Raw genomic sequence first — 21,873 nt, forward strand, 5'->3', positions numbered from 1 at the left:
CAAATGGTGTAATTTTCCCAAAAGCATTATTTCTAATCAAGGCTTCTCACTTTAGGAGTGAAATTGTAGTTTGAAAACTAAGAATTTATACTAGCTTCTTTCCATATTAATAGGTATTACTGGTAACCACATGAGACATTTGGTATAAATACACAGTGTAAAGCTGTCTGCAAATGTAATTTTGCTACATGATACATTACACCACTAACATCTATATTGGGGAGTACAAATGAAGCACAACTTAATATGTGTGTCATTCTAATGAGAAGAACAAGAATCATTTTACCAGAAAATTAGTTTCATGTGGATTTGTAATGGAATAGTAGTAAGTTCATTGAACTCAAGCAAAGTTTCAGAATAATATTAGTGATATTTCAATCAGAAAATTAATTCAAGGTCTTAGCAACAAAATAATTGCTAAGATTAAGGCGTATGTATAGCCTGCTTATCTTTCTATCATAACTGAGATGCCAGGTGCATGGTTTCCTAAAACTGCATGTGTGCTTTCAGCCTTTCATATAGAGACTTTAGAGAAATGAACTATCCATTGTATGTTGTTCAATGAGACTTTCAGTCTTTCTTGCCCCCCTTTTTTTAAATTTCAGTTTTTGTATATAGTGTTACATTCTAATGCTATGATGTGCACTGTGTGGAAGTGTTTAAGTTAATCCTTTAGGGTCCTATTCACAGAACAAGTTATTTGGGCCATTTCCCCATAAATTTCACATTCTTGTGTGCCAAAAAGTCGCTTATATTTTTGCCACAGTGATTCTTCTACAGTCAGAAAAAACACTGCTTTGTTGAAGATAGCCCCATGTTTAATTCTGTTGTAAACTTTTATTATATGCAGATAATGCTCACACTTGTTCAACACATTCATCTATAATTGTCCCAGCATCCACTTAATCTGCTAATTTATCCCATTCAGAAAATCTTGGCTGTAGTCTGTCGACTTCAGACTGTAATATTTCACCTTGAGTTACGCAGTTTCTCTCTAATCTGTCCATTTATTTAGTTTGTATTTATAATGCTGATGCACCATAAGGCTCCCTTGGCTGGGGTGGTTTCCAGCTCAGGTATCTTGATTCTACTTAGAATCTGAAAATTGTGTAGGAAAAACACAGAACCTGGAGCTAATTTTGAAAGGAAAACAAAACAATGACTTCATCAGTTTTGGCTGGGTTTCAACAAAATGAGATTCAAAGAATAAAACTAGACAAAGGGCTAGACTTTCTTTGGTGTCATCATTTTTTGCTGGGAATTTTCTTGCCTTCTCTTTTGTGCTTTTTTCAGTGGAGTAATTGTTGGCAAGAGTCACAGGGTCTGATGCAACCTTCATATTTTGTACATGAACATTGCCTACAAAGATACAGATTTCCCAGGTCAGCTTTGTTTTCAAAGGCTGAGGGCACTCATTGCCAAAACTCAAAGATACATTTCATAAGAAGCCAGCCCTTGGATGCAGTAGTTTTTAATCTGTCACAAAAAATATGGGAATATATATATATGTGTTTTTAATCTTCATGGTAGTCATGTCTAAAGCATCTTTTTCAGATCTGTCTAATGTGTTCATAAGTCATGTCATAAATACATTTCATTCCACTGCAAGGTCTGGGTGTGATTTTTTTGCCAACATTTTCATGTATGAGACCTCGTAGATATGTCTTCAGCTCCTTATGCAGTGTATGAACCTACAAATGGCCTGGCCACGGTTCAGTGGATTGAGTGTGAGAAAAAAGCTATTACTGAAATTAAGAAATTGGAGAAATCCTGAAATTAGCAGCAAAATAACTTAACAAGTAAGAGAAAATGTGAAATATTGAGAGGAAAGCGGGAATGGTGGAATGAAGTGATGTCTGAAATAGATTAAAAACAGAGACACACAAACAGGATGAGGGCTGTCCCCCCCATATCATTGTCTGATATTATGACCTTGCCCACTTCCTGAACATGGTTCACTCTTGCCTACCACTCACATCTTTGCCCTGCCTTTTCCTTTCTATTTTTTAAACTCCCCATCACTTTTCCAACCCATTCTAGTGGAATTAAACTGATGTTTATAAATCCTTTTGCTGTCTTGATTGCATTCATTCTGTGCTTAGTTGTCTTTCTCTTTAAACCCCTTTCTTAACACAAATATTTATTGTTCCCTGGAAGACTGGGATCTGGACTTGGTTGCCATCCAAACTCTGATATAATGCAAATGATAATAATTTCAGCTCTTTGATACCCCTCTGTGATGCTCTTTTTATGCTCCTGCTTTTGAACAGAGCTCAAACATAAAGCAGGTGGAGCTGGCATGTGAATCGAGCTGCCAGAATCACTTTGGGTTCTTTGAAGATGCCAAAGGAGAATAAGGAGATGAGAATTCATTTGCTCTGAAGCAGCCAGGAGGCGAGTGGAAGGAAGGGGCTGCATTGTGTTGAATCAATGAGAAACATACAGTAACCATGGGTTTGACATCCTGACTTTGTGGTGTTTGTGTCTTGGCATCGCATCAACACCCAGTGATAATGGATTGTAACAACAGCCTGTCAGACCTCAGCTGAAGGCCATCACTCTGCCTGCTTCACAGATTACCCTTTAATTCTTTGTGATGAAAATGTAGCTGTGCATGGCTGAGTAACACTGCTCCCCAAAGCTGCTTCCAACTTTACCTGAATCTAACGTCCACTTATTAGTTTTTGATTGTTACTTGCTCCTCTGTTTGCATCGGTGGAAGGGAAGCATATGGTATCCATATGAACTCTGAAGTCCTCTCTGCTTTTTAGACTTGCTATTGTGGAAAATGAGAGGTGACAGATAAGTCAGAGCCAAAATTCTGCTCTCATTTACACCAGTGCAAACTTGGTGAATTTCTGAGGAGTGACACTGCAGTAAATACGTGTGGATTCTCACAGTATTTACTTGATGTTTGTAGGAGCTCTCACTTGAGGGATTTTGTAGAGGTAAAATACTCCCCGTGTCTTATTCCATCATCGTATGTTTCATAAAATATGGGTCAAACTAGCATTATCCCAGATTAAAAATAATACAAAAATCTGTTAATACCATTTTGAATTATTGTCACTGTATGGTGTAGCATTAGACAGAACTGGAAAGTTTTGCTGGGAAAGTTCAGTGACTTGCTCAGTGCTTGGCTGCAAAAACTCCATGTGTTAGTCAGTAGATAGAATACTGATTTTTATAAGGTATTTTATGTAGATTACCACCAATTCAGAGACAATTCTAGGCTACTGTTTGCCATGGTGAAAAAAATCCCAGACTGAGTGCATATTGCTGGGGGCATTGGACTGAAATTCAAAACTTTCTCCTGTATATTTTACTCTCCAGTCCTGTATAATGCACTTACTATTTTGTCAGCTTAATTCAGGGAAGGTTCAGTTCACTGATAAGGTTGAAGCTGTGCTTGGGATCAGTATTGTTAACTAATACTTAGTAATAAGTTCCATGAGTTTGCCTGACACATCAAAATCTTTCAGTCTTCCATCCAATGAAAACAAAACTGCTAAAATCAGCCTCACATCTGGCTTATATGTGCAGTTGGAATTCTTGGAAGAATATCCTTTCAGTCTGGTGTATGGACTCTTTGACATTGGACATACTTTCAAATGAAGTCTGCAGTGAGGAATTGTTTGACACAGTAACTCCTTTGCCAGTACTTTACCAAAGTTATTTTCAAATCAATCAGTATTCATCTCCATTCCTGTCACCATAGTTTAATATTAACATCATTGTTTGGGTTCAATGCTTTATGTAGAAAAAAAATATTTTTGAACATTTTATTTCAAACAGTTCTTATATTTGGTCTTTCAGCTGTGTATGCTAAGGTGCTGTGTGGGAAAATTGTCTCATTAGAGCTGGAAATACAGAATGAATTGTTACCAATTTATTATTATTATATTATTATAATTTATTTTTGTTATCAAGTTTATTTTATTCCAAGAAAATAAGCCTTCCTGCTTTCGTGAGGTGAAGGCGCTTTGTAATTAGACTAAAGGACCAAGCACTGAGAGTTCTGGTGCTTCCTCCTAAATCTTGTGGTTTTTTCAAGCAATACTGAACAATAAATTAGACAAATTTTATTTTTTTATTTATATGTAGCATTAATATCTCTTTCATTACTCTGTCATGAGAACTGGTGAATAAGTATAGAGGCCTCAGAAATCCTTCAGTGGGAAAAGCTACTGAAAAGAGAAATATTAAATACCAGACATCACCTTGTAGTTACTTAAAATATATAGATTCCTTTAGAAGTTAATTCTTACTATAGAATGAGACTTTAACTGTACTACCTGGTGTCATAAAAATTAACACTTTTAATTATCCTCTCATATCAGTTACATTGTTATTGCTGGAATAGACATGATGTTCTGTACTTACACTCCAAGCAATGGATTAAGCAAGATAAATTCTTTTAATATACACAGTAAAACTTTGTAGTGTGACATATTTGTCAAAGCAGATCAGCACTTGAACCAAGCCTGCCTGAAGAGCTTCTGTGTTATTCATCCAACAACTGCAAAGGAAAAGTATTCCCTAGTTTAAAAGAATATATTTTTTGGTTTGTTTTCAGGACTGCCCTTCAGATGTTGGTGACTTCAGAGCACAACAGTGTTCTGCCTACAATGATGTCAAATACCAGGGACACTTTTACGAGTGGATCCCTGTTTATAATGATCCTACTGCTCCTTGTGCCCTGAAATGTCAAGCTCTGGGAAAGAACTTGGTTGTGGAGCTTGCCCCAAAAGTGCTGGATGGTACTCGTTGCAACACTGAATCCTTGGATATGTGCATCAGTGGAATTTGCCAGGTATGTTTGTGGTGTGAATCTAAATGGGGCCTTTCTAGTGAGGCTCTTTGCTCTTCAGTGGGTGCATTGGGATTGATTTTCATTCTGTTTATCAGTTTAGATGTGTTTGCAACTGCTGTCAAATAGATTGTAGATGACTCACCTTTTCAGGTGACACAAAACTTCCTGATTGCCTTAGCCGTGGATATTTATCTATATAGATAAAAAGGTCCATAAAATTCATTCATTCTTGTATTTATGCATGCAAAAATTAATGAACCTTGTTTTATTGTAGCTGTAACTTTCCAAAATTTAGTACAGTGGTGAGGATGTGATGAAATTGCAGAGCCTTCCATTTCATTTGATTCATTTTCTGAATCTCATATAATCTCTGTTAAGGAGAAAATTGGACATTTTATGGGATCCAGCCCATAATGGCAGACATGAGTATAGGTCTGTCTTGTTGTATAGATTAGTGACTGTATGTGATTGCATGGAATGATTGTTTAAATCTTTAAATGGCAATATACATTTTTAGATATATTTATTATTTATTAGTTATGCTATTGACTTTACACAGTTAGTGTAAAAGGAGAGAGTTATAATATTTGAGGCTTTCTAGCCTTGCCCATGTCTCATTAGCAAAGCAATATTGCAAACTTGTTTTGTGAATAGAGCAGTTTATAGACAATGGACATGTTATTGCAATTAGTTTTCTTTCTCTGCAAGTGGTTGTTGCTCTGTTAAATGTCTAAAATGTGTGCGACTCAAAAATGCAGGATATGGCCCAGTGAGAAAAATAGCTCTATTATAGAGGAAAATTTGACACATTTGGCAGAAGACTGGTGCATGGATTATAGCAACATTAATATATGATCTGGACCTTGCTGTGGGTTTTATGTGACTTCTGTGTACGCTGCAGTTCCAATGCCAGTCGTGTCAACACACGATGCATCTGCTGCCTCTGAAACAGAAGAATTCCTCACAGAGAGACTTCATTTGTCAATAGTACTTCACTGTGGGATCCAGCAGTGTTTGTTACCCTCTATTTGAAATAGGATATACCTCTAGAAACTCTGGGACCACTTGCCAAATAATAAATTTCTTGTGCCATGTTCTTAGTGATGCTTCCTATCCTAATAAAAAAAGATTTTTACCCAGGAGGATTGCCCGGGCTCTTCTAAGAGGGGCCTTTGCTGTCTGTGCCCATTGCACCTTCAGTGTCAGGCTGCATCTAAGGCAGCTCTGGGTTTCTCAAGGGCTTGTGCTCAGGGTGCTGTGGGGTTGCCAGTGTCTCCCACAGTGACTTCAAAGTTAGTAAGATATTTTGGGGTTGCTTGAGGCTTAACTCAGTCAAACCATTTGATCATGTTTTGGTTTGCTACTGCTCTGCCTCTGTTCCCAACCCAAATATCTGGGGCTGTTGTGTTAAATGGGGACAGGTCAAAACTTCACTGCCAGGATTTTCACACTTCTGATATTTTTTCTAGTCTCTGCATAACTTCCAAAACATTTTTTTTTCATATAATATGTTCCTGCTGTGCCCATCTGGATGTGGGAGGAGATATTTAGAAACATCTGCATGTCAGACACATATGTGGGCAACATTTACCCAGTTACTCTGCCTGCTTTGGGGCCCTGCCTCTTCTTGGCTTTTGTTTTTAATTTGTGCAGACCTGCTTTTTTTTCTACCAAAATGCAGAATGGGGTGTTACTTGTGCCAGCACCTGAAATGGTTACAGTGATAATTTTCCTAATATGGAGTAATATGTTTGGACAACCAATACACGCATCACCCAAAAAATCTGGAGTCCTAAGGAGCAGCCTGAGTAGTTCTGTCCTAGGCTGTCACAATTAGGTCAAGGATGATGTAAATCCTGCAGTGAACTTTCCATTTAGTGTCAGCAAGTTGTTTGTGTTCCAAAAAAGGCAGACACTACACTGTGCTTTGTAGCATATGGCATAAATTTAGCTGACATCAGAACACATCCCACATGTCAAGTGGAGCACCATCAACCTCTGCCATGCTGGTTCTCCTCTGTCACATGTCATCATATGGAGAGTGGGTATCACTCACCACCAAAGCACTGTCAGGCTGGATGTAAATATCTGTCAGAGTTTTCATTGAAAACAGTTTCTGTAAGCTCTTGGAAGGCTCTTGCACTTTTTTTTTTTTTTTTTAATAAGCTTTGTTTGTGTTTTAAACTTAAAATTATACCAGGTTATTAATTTCTTCTGAATCTTGACTCCTTTTATCCTGAGAGTTCCTTTCTCAAACTACTTGTATTGTGTACTTTTTCTTTTGGTTCCTGCAGATACATTTTTTTGCCTGTAAATATGTTCAAGGACTGCCCAAGATGCACAGGAGACTTGGTGTGCAGGGACTTAGAAAGGAAGGTTTCCTTTCCATCCTGTGTTACTGCAGACATGTTTCTAACACATGTTAGTCTGAGTAGTTAATTCTTGAATAGCTGTTTGAAAAGCACATTTTTTTCCAAAATTAATACTTACTCTTGATCTTATTTTAATATTTAAAAATTAGAAAAAAAATTCTGTGATGCCTTTTACTTCTTTTTAGCCCTTGAGTGATTCATAGGAAGAATTGATTTTAAGGTAGCTCTGCATCAAGCCAGTTATTACACTAAACCTGGAATTCTTTCCTGGGTGCCACTAGTTATCAAATGCACAAAATGCATTTTGGAGCATGAGGGAACCCCTGTGTAGATGCCTGTACTCTGTCTACATGTTACTGCACAGAGCTGGCAGGCTGGATCCTGCCCAGAAAGACTGGCCGTTACTCAGGGAGATCCAACGAAACTTTCTGGCTCTCAGAGCTACAGATGAAAAACTTCATGTGACTGCACACGTGTGACAGGGGCCATAAAACTGGGAGTGGGGAGCTCCAACGAAACTTTCTGGCTCTCAGAGCTACAGATGAAAAACTTCATGTGACTGCACACGTGTGACAGGGGCCATAAAACTGGGAGTGGGGAGCTCCAGCTGCAGCTCAGCTGGGAGGTGTTGGTGGCTCTCCAGAATTCCCACTGGAGGATGGGGCTGAGCTAAGCAGGGGCTGCCACATCCAAAAGGACCTGTCAGTGTCACCCTCCCTAGCCTCAGGGGGTTGGTTTTTCATCTGTGGGAGCTCTTGGCACTGCCCAGGCCAGCAGATCATGGAGTCACCCTTCAAGGGCTGCCCTTGCCTACTTTGAATGTCACTGCCCCCCTTGGTGTATGGTTCCCTTGTGATGACATTGTTGGCAACTCAGTGGTGGGCTTTTATAAATAAATAATAATAACAGGATTCTCTCTGACACTGCAGGTAATAATGGGGTACTCTCAGACACTGAAAATGTCTTTTGGAATCATTTGTTTTTATTTTGCAGTTTCCCACTCCTGCTGGAACTGGTGTTTCTTTTCAGGTCTTATTCTCTCTCCTGCTGTTTCTTATGGAGAATTCTCTCTACAGGGATTTCTTACTGTGGAAGTTTATCCTTTCTTGTCAGATGAGTAGTGGGTTTTTTCTGATCTCCAGTTTCTTATCTATATTTCTTTGGTCATAAGTGATTGTCTGCCAAGTTTTGTTTTGTTTTAGTGAGCTGAGTGCAAATGTGACTTTACTTCCCAGCCTAGCAATGACCTAAATCATGTGAGCAGTGATAGCAGAAAAACTCATGATTTGGGTGTCATCTTGAAGTAGAGCCTTAGTAACCTTCAAATCCCCCAGTGCTACTTCACCAAGCAAGGCAGATTTGGCTGAACCCAGCCAGAAAAGGAGCAAAGTAATTTGATTTCATATCCTGATTTCTTTTTTGAAAGTGTTCTCACAAAACAAGAAGCTCACTGGGAGTTTGTGTCCTATCTATCCTCTGGTTGTGTGTATGTGTGTTTTTTTAAATGGGAGACCATGTGGGAAAGGGTTCTTGCTCCTGCTGGGTGGTCCTAAAAATCTCTCAGCTCCTCTAGCATGTGACAGATCCTGCAGTAAGAGTTAAAGGTTTTGGAAACACTTTGTTTTATTTGATGGAAGTGGATTTACAGAGTTGTGGAACACTCTTTAGCCTCTTGCCTTCAGATATAAAATGTCAGCAGAAATATGTGGAAAGTCTTTTTAGGAGCCCTTTAGTATGCAGTGAATTTTATGCACTGTATTTTTTTTTATTTTCTGTGGGGTTTTTTTATTGCTTTACATTCTTTTCCTCTGTATGGATGGCTCGGGAATTCGAGCACCATGGAGCGTCTCCTTGTGCCCGTCACTCTGAATTATTTTACACCTCCGTTCTGAGGTTTGCATTTTGACACACTTTGCCTTTACTGCCTGATTTCTTACCTGTGAGGAACTGAAAATCCTTAAACAGAAGTTTTCCTCCTCCCAGCAGAGCTGCTGCCCATTCACCTTGGCAGCTGGGATTGCAGCTTTGTGTCCCGGGAGGAGATAGGCTGGGAAGTTTGCTGTTGGTCCCGAGTATGTGCACAAGGTCCCTGGAGGGACTTTATTCTGTTAATTAACACATGCTGAAGCCTGTGTCAGCTTGTCTGGGCTGCTGCTGTCCTGGGCTGGTGTGATTCCAGAGATGTGAGAACCTGTGCCACAATCAGGCCTTTGTTAGCTCAGACATAACTGAAGAGTTATGGGACAAGACCATGTGAGAAGAAAATCATGACTCAGACCAAGATAAATCCTCAGTGAGGATAAACTAGGGTTTGAAAGCAGCGCCTGAAAGCTAAGATTCCACAGTACTTTTAAAAGTCAATTAAAAAAAAAGAAGAAGTAACTTGCTTAATTGGAAGGATGTCCTGGTATCTCTCCCTCTGCTTGTCAGAATCAATTACTTATGGATGATGAGCATGGGAAAGAGACAGTGGGAGCTTTTTTCTTTATGTTCTCTCTGGGGACATATTTTATCTGTGTAGGAATAAAGTGCAAACTGAAGCTATCACAAAGTGAAGGATGTGAGCAGAGATTGCACAGTCTGCAAAGAGATGGGCTTTGAATGACAGTAAGGTTTTACAGCAGGGCAAAGAGACATGGAAAATATTGACCAAAGGAGAGCAGGACTTTCACATGACAGGTTTTTTATTCATGTTTTTATTACCATGAATTCCTATAGCCATTTTTAAAATTAGTTATTTGTTATGTGGATACAGTCAGTCCTGACATCTGCCTGTGCTGGCTGCTGTGCTAAGACAAGTAGAGCAGGGGAAAATGCAGCAAATTGCTGACATTGGTGCAATGAGATCTCTGTACTGTGACAGCACGTGCAACTGTGTGATCAAACTACCTTAATTTCTCTGAGTTTTGGATTTTGTGAGTGTCTGTGTTTTTGGAAATAGAAATTCCTTTTCTGTGACCAAGATCCAGAGGATTTTAATTTTCCCTATGAGTGATTCTAATAAACATGCTCTAGAGATTTGTCTTTTTGAGCATGTAAGAGTTCTTCAGTGTTTTCTTCCTTTACTAGTAAATGCTGAAATAAAACATGTCCTTTCTTAGTCAAGTCACAAAACTTGGAAAGGACATTTTTGTCAGAAGTAACTTGGAGGCTATCTTGTATTTTGGGCCATGCTGATAAACTTTAGAGGTATGTAGATGTTCTTATTCCATTTTTATCTTAGTTCTCATCTCTTGTAAGCCCAAAATAAATAATTTGGTTTATAGCAGTCCAAATACTGCTGTCCTGGTGGCTGGGCAGTCAGATCACTTCACTGGATATGTTTGGTGTAGTAGTTAACACTAGATTTTGCAAATCTTGACAAATTTTAAAGGCAGTGGAAAGCACTTGCACCTGGAACACAAAATCTTTGTCACTCTTCAGCAGATCAGTGCTCCAGCCAGCACAGGATTCCCTTACTGAGCTACAGCTCCTGCAGATCTGCTGCTGGCCAATTTTAAAATAAAACCCACTGGACAACATGTACTGAGATAATTACAGACTGTTCATCCCTTGAGGGGAAGGATCTCCTGTGCAGTAACTCTATCACATTCTTGTGAGGAGTACAATTATCATCTCCATTTGTGCCTTCTGCAGTGCAGTTCCTCCCTCAGCAGAAATACAGTATTTCTTTGACATTTTAAGCACATTGGGCACTTCCCCATAAATGACTTGCTGGGTTTTCTGCTTCTGCTGAATTTCACCAAATGCCATCTGGATGTTTGTGTTGAAATTCCACTTGCAGGTTGTTCCTGGAGCACACATTTTGTGCATCCTTTGAAACAGCCAGGCCAATGGAAGCACAGGAATAGAAATGTACCCAGAGTAACCTTCAGCTGGGTTTTCCTGACAGCTGGTGGGTTTGCTCAGCAGCTGTAGAAGGATGGTAATTATGTCATATTGAGATACTGTTTAATTGATTTTCTCTTTTCATTTTTTAAACCAAATCACATTAATAAAGGGCATTACTCCCTGAGACTGAGCTTGAGTCCCTCAAGTAAACATAGTACATTGCAAAACAGAAACTTACCTAATCATTTTAATGGAATCACTGATAAATGAACCTGTATCAATAATAAATTTATTAGTCAAAGTAGAAAATGATTTAGTATTTTACAAATACATTGCTGAATATTTAAATGGCATGTCTGCTAAACAGCTTAGTCTAAGACATGGTAGATAGAAAAATAATGGCACTAGTGCAGCTTCAGTTTTAATGTTTCATACAATTTATGTATCTGTCACAAATAAAAATAGCAGTGATATATTCTTTTGTGGCTGCTTCTATTAGGAGAACTCAGAATATTTGTTTTTCCTGGCTATACCTGGACCTTTGGCTCCAGAGGACCCCAGAAGGGGGAAAGCTCACTTTGAAAGAGAAATACTACTTATAATTATCTGTATTGCTGTATATGGTTTCATGCTTTTGATAGTAATAATGACATTTAACATTTACATGATGCTTGTTATGCAGAGATGTCAGGTCTTAGTCATCTCTGAAATAAATATTTTATTTTATAAAGTGTATCTTCAACTTATTTGTTTGAAGTATATAATCTTGAGTCATTGGCATTCCTGAAACCTTTTTGAATACGAAATGTAGTATTTTTATAACTGAAAACTCACTGCTGTAGAATGATTTCTACAAAAAAGTGGTGCTGAGCCTGTTTTGGGAGTGCCTGCAGCTAGAGGTGAGTGGCCAGCTGAGGTACTGCCACAGTTCAGGAGGGCTAAAGAAAATGTTGAAATTTCAAAACTTGATCCTGTGTTGGACTCTGCACTGGCAATTCTAGTCTGTGTTTGTGTTTATATTTATGAAGAGAAGTCTCTGAAAGGAGGGAGGAAGGATGTGGGTGAGATTTGCCTTGTTTTATGGCTTTTTACCATATTGGAATTTTAGTTAAAATTCTGTCGCCTTGCAGTCCTGTCCATTTTCTTATCATACCTAATTATAAACATCTTAACAAAGGAAACTGCTTGAATTTTACAGATTATTCTTGGACCTTCACAAATCAAAATTAACATGCTACATTAATTTCTTTGTTTAAGTCCAATTCCTCAGCTGAAACACTACTAATTGAATATGACCTAAAGAAACAGCTTTACATGAGCTTCTGAGTGATTTTTGGATTCGTATTTGCAAAAATATTTTTAATGTTCCATAGCCACTTTTAACATATCAGCAGTGATTTCATTCTTCTCTTTCATCTATATTACAGTACTTTATACCCTGACCTTTTCTCTTCCTTTGCCTTTCTGAACTTACATGAACTATTCTAAGCATGCCACAAAGTATTTAACACCCTTCAGGATTGTCTTTCACAACAGCACTGCCATGCTAAGGTTTGTTGAAGCAGATGAGTGGTTTTGTTCACTGCTTAACCAGATGCTTTCTGTCTGAGCTGCTTGTGAGAAAATGATATATAATTCTGTAAATCATATAATTCTTTTTCATATTTCTTTTGTTTTTTCTTTCCTTTGTAAGAGCAGACAAGAAACATATTCAGGTTTTGTTCAAAAATAGTAATGGATTGGAGACCTGTTTCTGAAAATATTCCTGCCGTATCCAAAGTACCTGATAGTGGAAAATTTTATAAATTCTCAAAGTGCTCATTTTCTCAATATTCCTTTTTATTTTAAATTTCTGCTTGCTGGGTTTTTTTTACATATTGGTGGAGGTGAATATTCTCCCTGCTGTCTGAGGAGCGCAATTACAACCTGGTCATTACAATACCTGTATCACTTTTGGGGATGATGATATTTATGAATGCAAATTTCTTAAATTGACAGAGTCCCAATCCTTCCATTACACTGTCTCTGTTATCCCTTGTTTCATTTATTCAGCCTATGTTAAAATCACCTAATATTATTTCTGACTATGCCCTAAAAACCTGCAGATGTTTTCCCAGCCTGCCTGTAATATTTACAGCTGATCCCTTTGCTCTGTAAACAGCAAGCAATGTGGGGTAAATTAATCCTACAAAATGCCTTAATTGTGAAAATCATCAGCCTCTTTGGCTGGCTGAGGTGGTGCATGAGCAGAGGAGGACTGTTGCCATTTATCATTTTCTTGTCCTTGTTGCAGCTTTATTTGCGAATAACCAAATTTACTGTCTTCAGAATGTTTCATCAAACACCTTTTTTCCTCCAGTAGATATTGGCTAAAATAGGAATACCTTAAATTCATGATGTTTGGGGTCACAATGCCATATGTTTTTGAGACCCAGTTTCCAAGGCCACACCTTACACCTTCCTCTTCTTCTGGTGAGATCTGTGGCTGTTCAGCTCACCTGAGAAATACCCAATCAAGGGTTTACAAACAGATAAACAAGGCTGGTTCTAGACTCTGAGCTTTGAAATATGTCCCATCCCAGTGTTCACTAATTAAGATTCCTTTTGAATTAGCTCTAAATTTGTGGCTTTTCACTTAAAAACCTGTGAAATTTTTGGGTGCTTCATGTTGAACAAAAGCTGAGATTCTGTGCTCACTTCAAGTCAAAATTGTGATTATAATTTGAGTTGTTTTCTAAATTGTGTTCCCAGATATCACTGCTTAATATTCATATTTGTAACAGCTGATGTAAACATAATCTGGGAAGGAAATCTGCAGAGGGTGAATGCCTCTAGCTGAACACACACCTTTGCTGTCAGGGGAGCTGTAAACCTTTTCCCACGTCCACGTCCCTTGCAGCTAGCACTCCTGTTTTATTTCTGTGGCATTTGTGTATTATTAAAAAATAAGCAATAATACTGTATGAAACAGTCCTGTAAAGCATGCTGCTGTGCTGATTATCTTTTCTTACATTCCGTGAAGGACACAATAATGCTTTGTGTTTGCACAGTTGTGTAATTTTTGTTACACCCAATGGAAGTTTGTTTTCACAGGGGCTGTGTGTGTGAGAGCCCAGTCTGGATGTTTGTTATTTTCATGTTGGGCCCTAATGGGCTGGTCTTGCTCTGCTTGCTCAGTGCCCTCCTCCCATGAAAGACATGCAGAATCTGTAACCTACAAATATCTGTAGCCCCAATAAAGAGCTTAAACTAAGGAAAATGGCTCTTTTCCACACAGGGTATCACAATGTGCAGCCTGTTTTTTCTTTTTCCTTTGCAATGAGTTGATGAGTGAATAAAGAGTTTTTTAATATTTAGAAAAGGAGATTACAGTATGAAATGGAGATGTGTTTGAGGCATCTGTGGAGAGATTGCTCTTGCAGTAATACAACTTACCAACTTATCTCCATGTTCTAGTAGTATCTTTATGTGAATAAGGGCAGGAGAATCAGTGGAGAACAGTAACTACTTTAAAAGTCTTCCAAAGAGAGATTTAGACTCTCTCAACCACTGGCATGGTCTCCATCACTGCACCATCTGCATCCTTCACAAACTTCAGGAGATTAATTCCTGCACCATCTCTGTCAGCTGGGGATCTGCAGTTAGGCCCCTTCCATGGATTGGAATGGAAAAGCACAGGAATTTTCAAAGGTCAGAAAAGAAAGTCTGTTGTGGAGCTGGGAACTGAAAGAGTTGTTAATGCTGAGGCGAATGTGTTGAGCACTGTATTATTATATCCCATGAAATTTTATCTCCTTTCTGATTCACAGAGTGGCCCAGTCAGTTTCTGTTTAATAAATGGTGTTTTCATTAATTTCTCAATAATAATTGTTTATAAAGTCTGAAGATAGACTTGTTTATAGTCATTTCTTTACAACCTTTTTCTTTTTTATATTTTCTTGGATGTCAATAATGAACCTAGAGCTAATGCTAAAGACAACTTCAAGTGCAAATACTTTAATCTGTAACCCATGCCTAAATTATAGTACAATGTTCCCACATGCCTTCTGTGTGGTAAATAAACACCTGCTCTGAGATGGTCTGAGTTCACATGTGCATAAATTTGCTTTATTTTTACAACTAAGTTTTTGTTAAAACTGAAATGATTTACTGTTAGTGTTAAATGGCTTATTTCTTTTTAAAATTAATTCCTTGCTGGGCTACATAGGATTAAGATCCCCTTCAGTTGCAGGAATAAAATAATTTCCTGCTGCTAATGTAGGTTTCTCTGGTCAATCTGAAGCCCTTAGGAAGGAGATGCCTTCACTGCAGGTCTCTCAACTGCAGGACTGTAACCTGCCCCCATTAATGCCCTCCTCTAAAGGGAATTCTGGCTGTAGGGAATTGGGAAAATAAGGGAAAGGGGCAGATGGGGGAGGTGGGGCTGCTTTGTTTTCTTTTCCACAGACATGTGAAACTTTGAGATTGCATTTCTCCGTGTTTGGCAGTGGATGTGTGTGATTTGTGTGTCTGTGTTAAGTCAGACTGGAAGGGCCAGCCCTGCCTCTTACGTGTGGAGTCGATGCTCACCTCTCCAAGGGGATCGTGTGTCAGTTCTGGCACGGCACATCTGCAGTGGATCTTGGCAGCCCAGCCTGCCCCTTCCAAGCATTTTTATATAGGAAGAGGCGTGTGCTGGCCAGTTTCAGAATTCTAGCACTGCTTTTAACTGTGAGTTTCCAGAGGGTTTTCTATCCATTTGTCAGCTTGGATTTTTGTTAAATATGTACACCCATGACAAATTAGCTGCCCTTGTCAGGGATATGTGACTGTAAGAGGCCTGTAGGCTGACTTGAGAAAACTTGAAGCTGGAGATCAGCTTTTTACCACATTGTTCAGCATTTTGTACTCCCTGAAAAATTCTTCTGTGAAATGGTGAAGAGTAAGATAGCTGAGGTCAAATATTTATCTTCCATTCATCAAGAAGGTGCTTTGAGTCAATTTTGTCTATTCTTTGTCTTTCCATTCTCACTCCCATCTTTCTTGTGGTGTTGACTGATATGGAGAGAAAGAAAAACCTGGAAAAATGTTTTCATTATAATTTGGAGGGTTTTCAGTTGACATATTTTTTTTAAATTGCTTTTTGAATTTTTGGCAGTGTTAAATTTGGGTGTTTTTATAATAATCGTTGGAAAGTTTTATAGAATGGGTCTTATATTCATAAACCAGAAAAAAATCAAAAGGTGAGAAGTGAATCGTCCAAGTTTTTAAAAAGCTGGTTAGCAAATGTGTGTGTAATTGACATTGATGTGAATGGCAAATAGATCTACACAAATGCCAGTTAAATTCTGAATGGCCAAGACACTCGAACATTAGCACTGCCCTCAACTCCCTGTCCATGAAGCTGAAGGCTGTGTGCCTTTTAAGTTTTTAACTTGGATTATTTAATTGCACTTATCCTTTCTCAGACATAATTAAACAGGTGATGAAAACCAAATTGTAAATAACATAGTTATGCCTTGTGTTGGAAAGAATAATGCTCAATGGTATTCATTCACATAAATAGTGGGAAACGGATTCATGTATTTCCTGTGCTTGAATAGCTTCATATATCTGTTGTTGTGGTTCATCATTAAAATCATGGAAATGACAGCATGCCTTTAAAACCCTAAATGGCAAGATATGCCTTGATAGAATGAGGCCAACTCATAAAATCAAAAGGATAACATAATAAATAAAATTCCAGAAACCTGAGCATGTCTACTACAGCTTTGCCCTCCTTCTGACTGTGGTGTTGGTGTTGGCAGGCAGTAGGCTGTGATCGACAACTCGGGAGCAATGCCAAGGAAGACAACTGTGGAATCTGTGCAGGAGATGGCTCAACATGCAGGCTTGTGAGGGGACAAGCTAAGGCACATGTCTCACCAGAAAAAAGTAGGTTGGAAATTGATCTTATAGTAATTTATCCTTGACTGTGTTTTCTGCTTGTATATTAGTATGAATATCGGTGACCTTTTAACCATATACTTGTTTGCAGTTTTACAAAGCTACTTATTCTAAAGTCTGTGCTAGATTAGTCTGTTGAAATTCCGTGAGGGATACCACACATTAGGGTATAGCTAGGAAAGAATTTGAGATATGCATTTTTTTTTTTTTTAATAGAGCTACTCAATTCATTCTATCAGGAATAACCATCAAGATGCACATCTTATTTTAGAGGGTATCCTCATGTTGCAGTATATGTGATGCTCTGGCAATGTTTTTAAATCATGGAAACATCTTATAGATGGTTTTATGGAAATAGTGGCCTGTGCTTGAAAGTACCTGTTTTTTAAATTAGCTTTGATTTTTTTGTGTGTGTGGGATTTTGTTTTGTTTGTTTTTTGTTTTTGGGGTTTTTTTGTCATGTCTGAAGACAATTGAACTTCAGGGGCAGGTTACTACTTGTATGGTACAAAAAGCACAAAGTGAAAGGGACTAATACTTCCATCTCTTTTTTGTGTGTTTGGCTCAACTTTCACCATTCTTTCTCAAAATAATTAACATCTTATTGGCAATAACTCTGTAGGTCTCAGTAATATTGAAAATATAACATATAAAAGAGGAGGTGTATTAGAAATAGACCCTTTACTGGCTATTTTGATATGCAGGCAAGGTTTTCCATACAAAGACTCCCTTGTGACACTGGTGCTCTCCACCCTCACAGATGATGCTCCCTGGAATCTCACAGCATATGTCCCATGTGTGTTTATCATAGGAATAGTTGTCTCACATATTGTTTTCCTTTTCTGAACTCACAGTGTGCATTTGTCACCAGCATTTGTCACATGGAGGTGGAGCCTTTGGAGTTAATTACCTTCCTCCAAAGTCACCAGATAGAAGGGTGCTCTTAAAGTCAGTGTTCAAAGTTCAAATGCAGCCAGGTTTTCTTTTTAATGGATGAAGCACCTGCCTCTGACAGCTGCCTATATTTTAATACTATTGTATTTCAGCCAGCAAAGATTTCACTTGTGCCCTGATTTTAAAAGAGCTTTGTATATTGAATCATGCTAAAATCTTATTGCAGTATATATAACTATTCCCATGGGGTTTTTAATGCCACTGTTTGCAGTATGCGTCAGTTTGGAATAGTTTATTTGTTCTCTCAATGGTTGTTGCTTTGCAGTGTGGTGTCGTGTACTGCCCTGCAAGGGTGTTGGGTACCACTGTGCAGGTGCATAATTTCAGTAATTCAATGCACGTGTATAGCAAAGACAATCTGAATTAAAAAGTGACTGATTGTGTGGCAGCAGCTTTTAAAGTCATAGGATAATTTTCCAGAAGTCAAAGAGCCTTTTTTCCATATTAGATGATCTATCAGTGTTAGCTTTTGCCTTGCTTTGACTAGAGGTCGTTTTTATTGATGGGAGAGTGTAGTTCAGTAATTTATAAAATTTTTCCTCATGAAAGAGTGAGAAAACGTCTTGAAGCTTACAATGAGCTGAAGAAGAATTTTTATAGGGAGCCACATTTTTTTCATTTGCCATATCAAAGACTCAGAGCTTCTGGTCAGCATAGAGCAAACACTTGTGAAGCAAATATTTTTGTAGTGTCTCCAAACTGTATTTTTTTTGTGTCTATATATAGATAGATACAGATATATAGGGATATATATGCACAAAATAGCTCTTTCTCTTTCTGATGTGAAAGTCAGCTGGAATTGAAAGGAATTGAGCTGTCTGTAAGTTTTACAGCCACAGAGATTCTCTTGGAGAAGAACAATTCCTGGTGACACCATAGCTAGTTCTAAGGCAGCCCAAATAAACTTGTTAGACTGGTGACTCTGATTGGTTAGTTCTGATAAGTGAAATAAAAAGTTTCACATTTAATTGCTGCTTAGGACGGAAGTAGAGACAAAGTGGTAAAAGGGATCTGGTTTTGAAACTGTCATTTTGTGACAGCAAATATTAATTTCACTTATGGTGTTCTGGCTCAGGTAAGAGCTGACTACAGCTGACATCACTTGGTGGAAGGGCTGCCATTACCTTGGAGGTTATGAAGAATGCCCATGGTTCATTGTTTCTTCTGTCATAATTCAGTGTCTCTTTAAGAGTCCTTTAAAATTAAAGACCAAGAAAGAGTATTCTGAGGAAAGATGTCAGTTTTGCCAGGTTTTGGGTTTGTCTAGCACTGCAGTAGGCTGGATGATATGAATGAATTACCACTGGCATAAGCAAAACAGTACACATGCTACTATATTCAGAACTTGGTGTTTTTCTTAGTTATTGCGATGGTGCCAAAATATTTTTTGGGTCAAGTTGTTCAACACTATGCAATGAGTTCCATATAATCATCCTATGTGTGAATGAAATGTGGAAATAAAGCCATCCTTTCTTTGTGGTAAAATATCAGTGAAGGGAGGCACATTATCTTCCAAAGAGTCATTTGGAAGCTTTCAGAAGTAGTGTTGAGAAAATACCCACACATGACAGACATGCATATAAGAAGGAGCTTAAGGCTATGAGCAGGATGTAAATTTTACTGTTCAATGAAGCAAATTAAAGAACTGGAAGGAAAGCAAGAGCCAAAGATTTCAGTATAAAAAAGAGGCATAAGGGAAAATGAAAGTGCTTGGTTATCTTAGTCCTTATTTTAAAACAAAGAAATTTAGGCATTGATAGCAAATTATTTCTCATGAAGGACTAATTTTGTTTTATTATATTTTTAATATGTTTTTCCATTAAATTAATGTCTTTGATCAGGAAGTTAAACAGCAGCGAAAAGGGAACTTACTGTTTTGCAAATATGAAATGAACAGTTATTTCAAAAGTTTATTTTTTTCACTAACACTTAATTGCCTTTGAAAGACAAAGTGAGTTAAATTTCTGTCAGCAAGCCAGATTCTAACATTCTGGTAAAATGATTAAAGGTTTGACTAACGATATTCAAACAAAAAGTGTAATAGGTTGTAAAATGTACCATCCCACTGGGAAATGAGATATCACAGGCCTGAAGTTTCTAGTACTAAATGCATGGAACTCCCATTAACTCTACTGCCCTTTGTGCACATGGAAAAATTGTAGGATTGGGCCCTCATATCTCCTTTCTGCACTACTGTTGGCAAGAAATGGTAGGAAAGTGTTCTGGTTCTGATACCAACAAAGAAGAAAAGATGCTGGTTCAATGAAGGGTGAAGTTGAAGGCATGGACTTATCCCAGTCTAGTTTTAACTGGTTCCTAAATTGCAAGTTTTGCCTTTCTTAATGTTTTACTAAAGAGCTTCTTATGAAAGCTTTGACTGGTGATGGCTTTGTAACTGTTTGAATTTTCTTTTGCCATGTGCTTTGTTTCCTGTGGCACTTGTGTAATATACCATTGGTCACTTCTTCTCACATGATGTATGTCACCATCCCCAGGCATGCTGAACCAAAAACCTCATTTCACTTTGGTCATTTATCTAAACAGAGGCCTTTGGCACAGCTCCCTCTTCTGTGTCATCAGCCAGCTCAACTTTTTTGACAACTTCCTGCCTCACATTTTTTCCCTCTTTGAAATCAATAAACATGGAGCCAGCAACCCCAATTGTCAAGGCTGTCTGATACTTCATTTTATACGAAGGATTATTTGCCAAAATTAGACAGTTGTGTCAGAAACTTCTCATGCCAGGTGCTATGTGTTTTGGAGAAAATTCAGCCAAAACAGCTCAGCATATTCCGAGGACACAGAGGAGAAAAACATGTTGTTTCCCACTGTCAAAACATTCTTGAAACCTTTTCTTTAATATGTCTTAACATCCCCCCATTGTTGGACTTGATCACAGATCAGGGATTTGAAATTTGGCAGGCAATGATCTTCTGGTCATGGATAAGTCTTTTGCAATGTCTGTGAACATCAACACATATTTTACTGCAACCTTTACAAAAAAATCCCCAACCTTTTCCTTCAGTTTCTGTGGAATCTTCTTGGATGTTAACAGCTGAAATTTCTGAAAACTTATCCTTTTAAGTGTTCTCTAGCTTGTTACAGGTCCTGACTGCAAACAGATCACACGTGTGCAGCCTCCTTAGAATACATTAACAAGCTGCTCTTCCAGGAATAAGCTATTAACATTTTTCCTTGAGGTTGCTCTTGCTTTCTGCTTTACTGCAGTGTGGACCAGGTGCCATGGGATGAACTCTGTGATGCCTCCTACCTCACATTCAGGCATTCAGAAGAGATTTTGTGAAGAGCTTCTAATCTCCTGAGCTTCCTTCAGACTTATGATGGGGAGTGATGAGATCACATGAGGAGAGGGAAAGATGAGATGAGCTGAACAGAAAAATTTGCAGTTAGTTCATGCAGGGAAGGAAAGGCAGATGTGAGGAGGTGGGTGGAGGGTGTAGGACTGGATGTACAGACACACTGAGTCAAGGGAAAGAGGAAGAGAAGACTGAGATTAGATAAGGAATCTGGGTAGGAGATGGACTCAAAAACACTTGGAGAGGAAGGGGAAAAGTCAACTTTGTGTAGAGCCAGAAGACAGAACTGGGTGGGTTTGGCAGGAAAACTGTGTGTGAGGAGGGATAGAATGCCAATGCATTAGTGTTCCAGTATGGATAAGGAACATGTTTTCTGAAGCAAATTTCATCACGGCCCTAACATACTCTTCATAAGTTCACATCACAGAGTGGTCTTGGAGAACATAAATTGGAATTTTTTGGATGAAACTAAACCAGAAGATGTGTCCCAGAAAAGCACCTGCTGTTCCCCAGCAGCTACAAATACCTAGTGCATGGCATCAGACTAGAATTAGTCTCAAAGAGGCACCTGCAGTTTTGTTGTGCAGATGCTGGTCTTCAGCACCAACTGTTTCAGTCTAGACATCCCTTTACTTTCATTGGTTTACTTGGGACTGTTACA

At 38.4% G+C, this 21,873-nt stretch overlaps 1 protein-coding gene across 1 annotated transcript in view; it reads left to right on the forward strand.

Moving 5' to 3' along the window:
• ADAMTSL3 (ADAMTS like 3) overlaps window positions 1-21,873 on the forward strand; it is a 168,641-nt gene that overhangs the window by 78,393 nt on the left and 68,375 nt on the right. The window contains exons 6-7 of the mRNA XM_083870816.1: window positions 4,577-4,813; window positions 16,803-16,929. Coding sequence (XP_083726942.1) covers window positions 4,577-4,813; window positions 16,803-16,929 — 364 coding nt within the window. The remainder of the gene's footprint in view (window positions 1-4,576; window positions 4,814-16,802; window positions 16,930-21,873) is intronic.

Source organism: Zosterops lateralis (genome assembly GCF_965231275.1).
Source record: "Zosterops lateralis genome assembly, chromosome: 13".
In the NCBI taxonomy this organism is placed as follows: Eukaryota; Metazoa; Chordata; class Aves; order Passeriformes; family Zosteropidae; genus Zosterops; species Zosterops lateralis.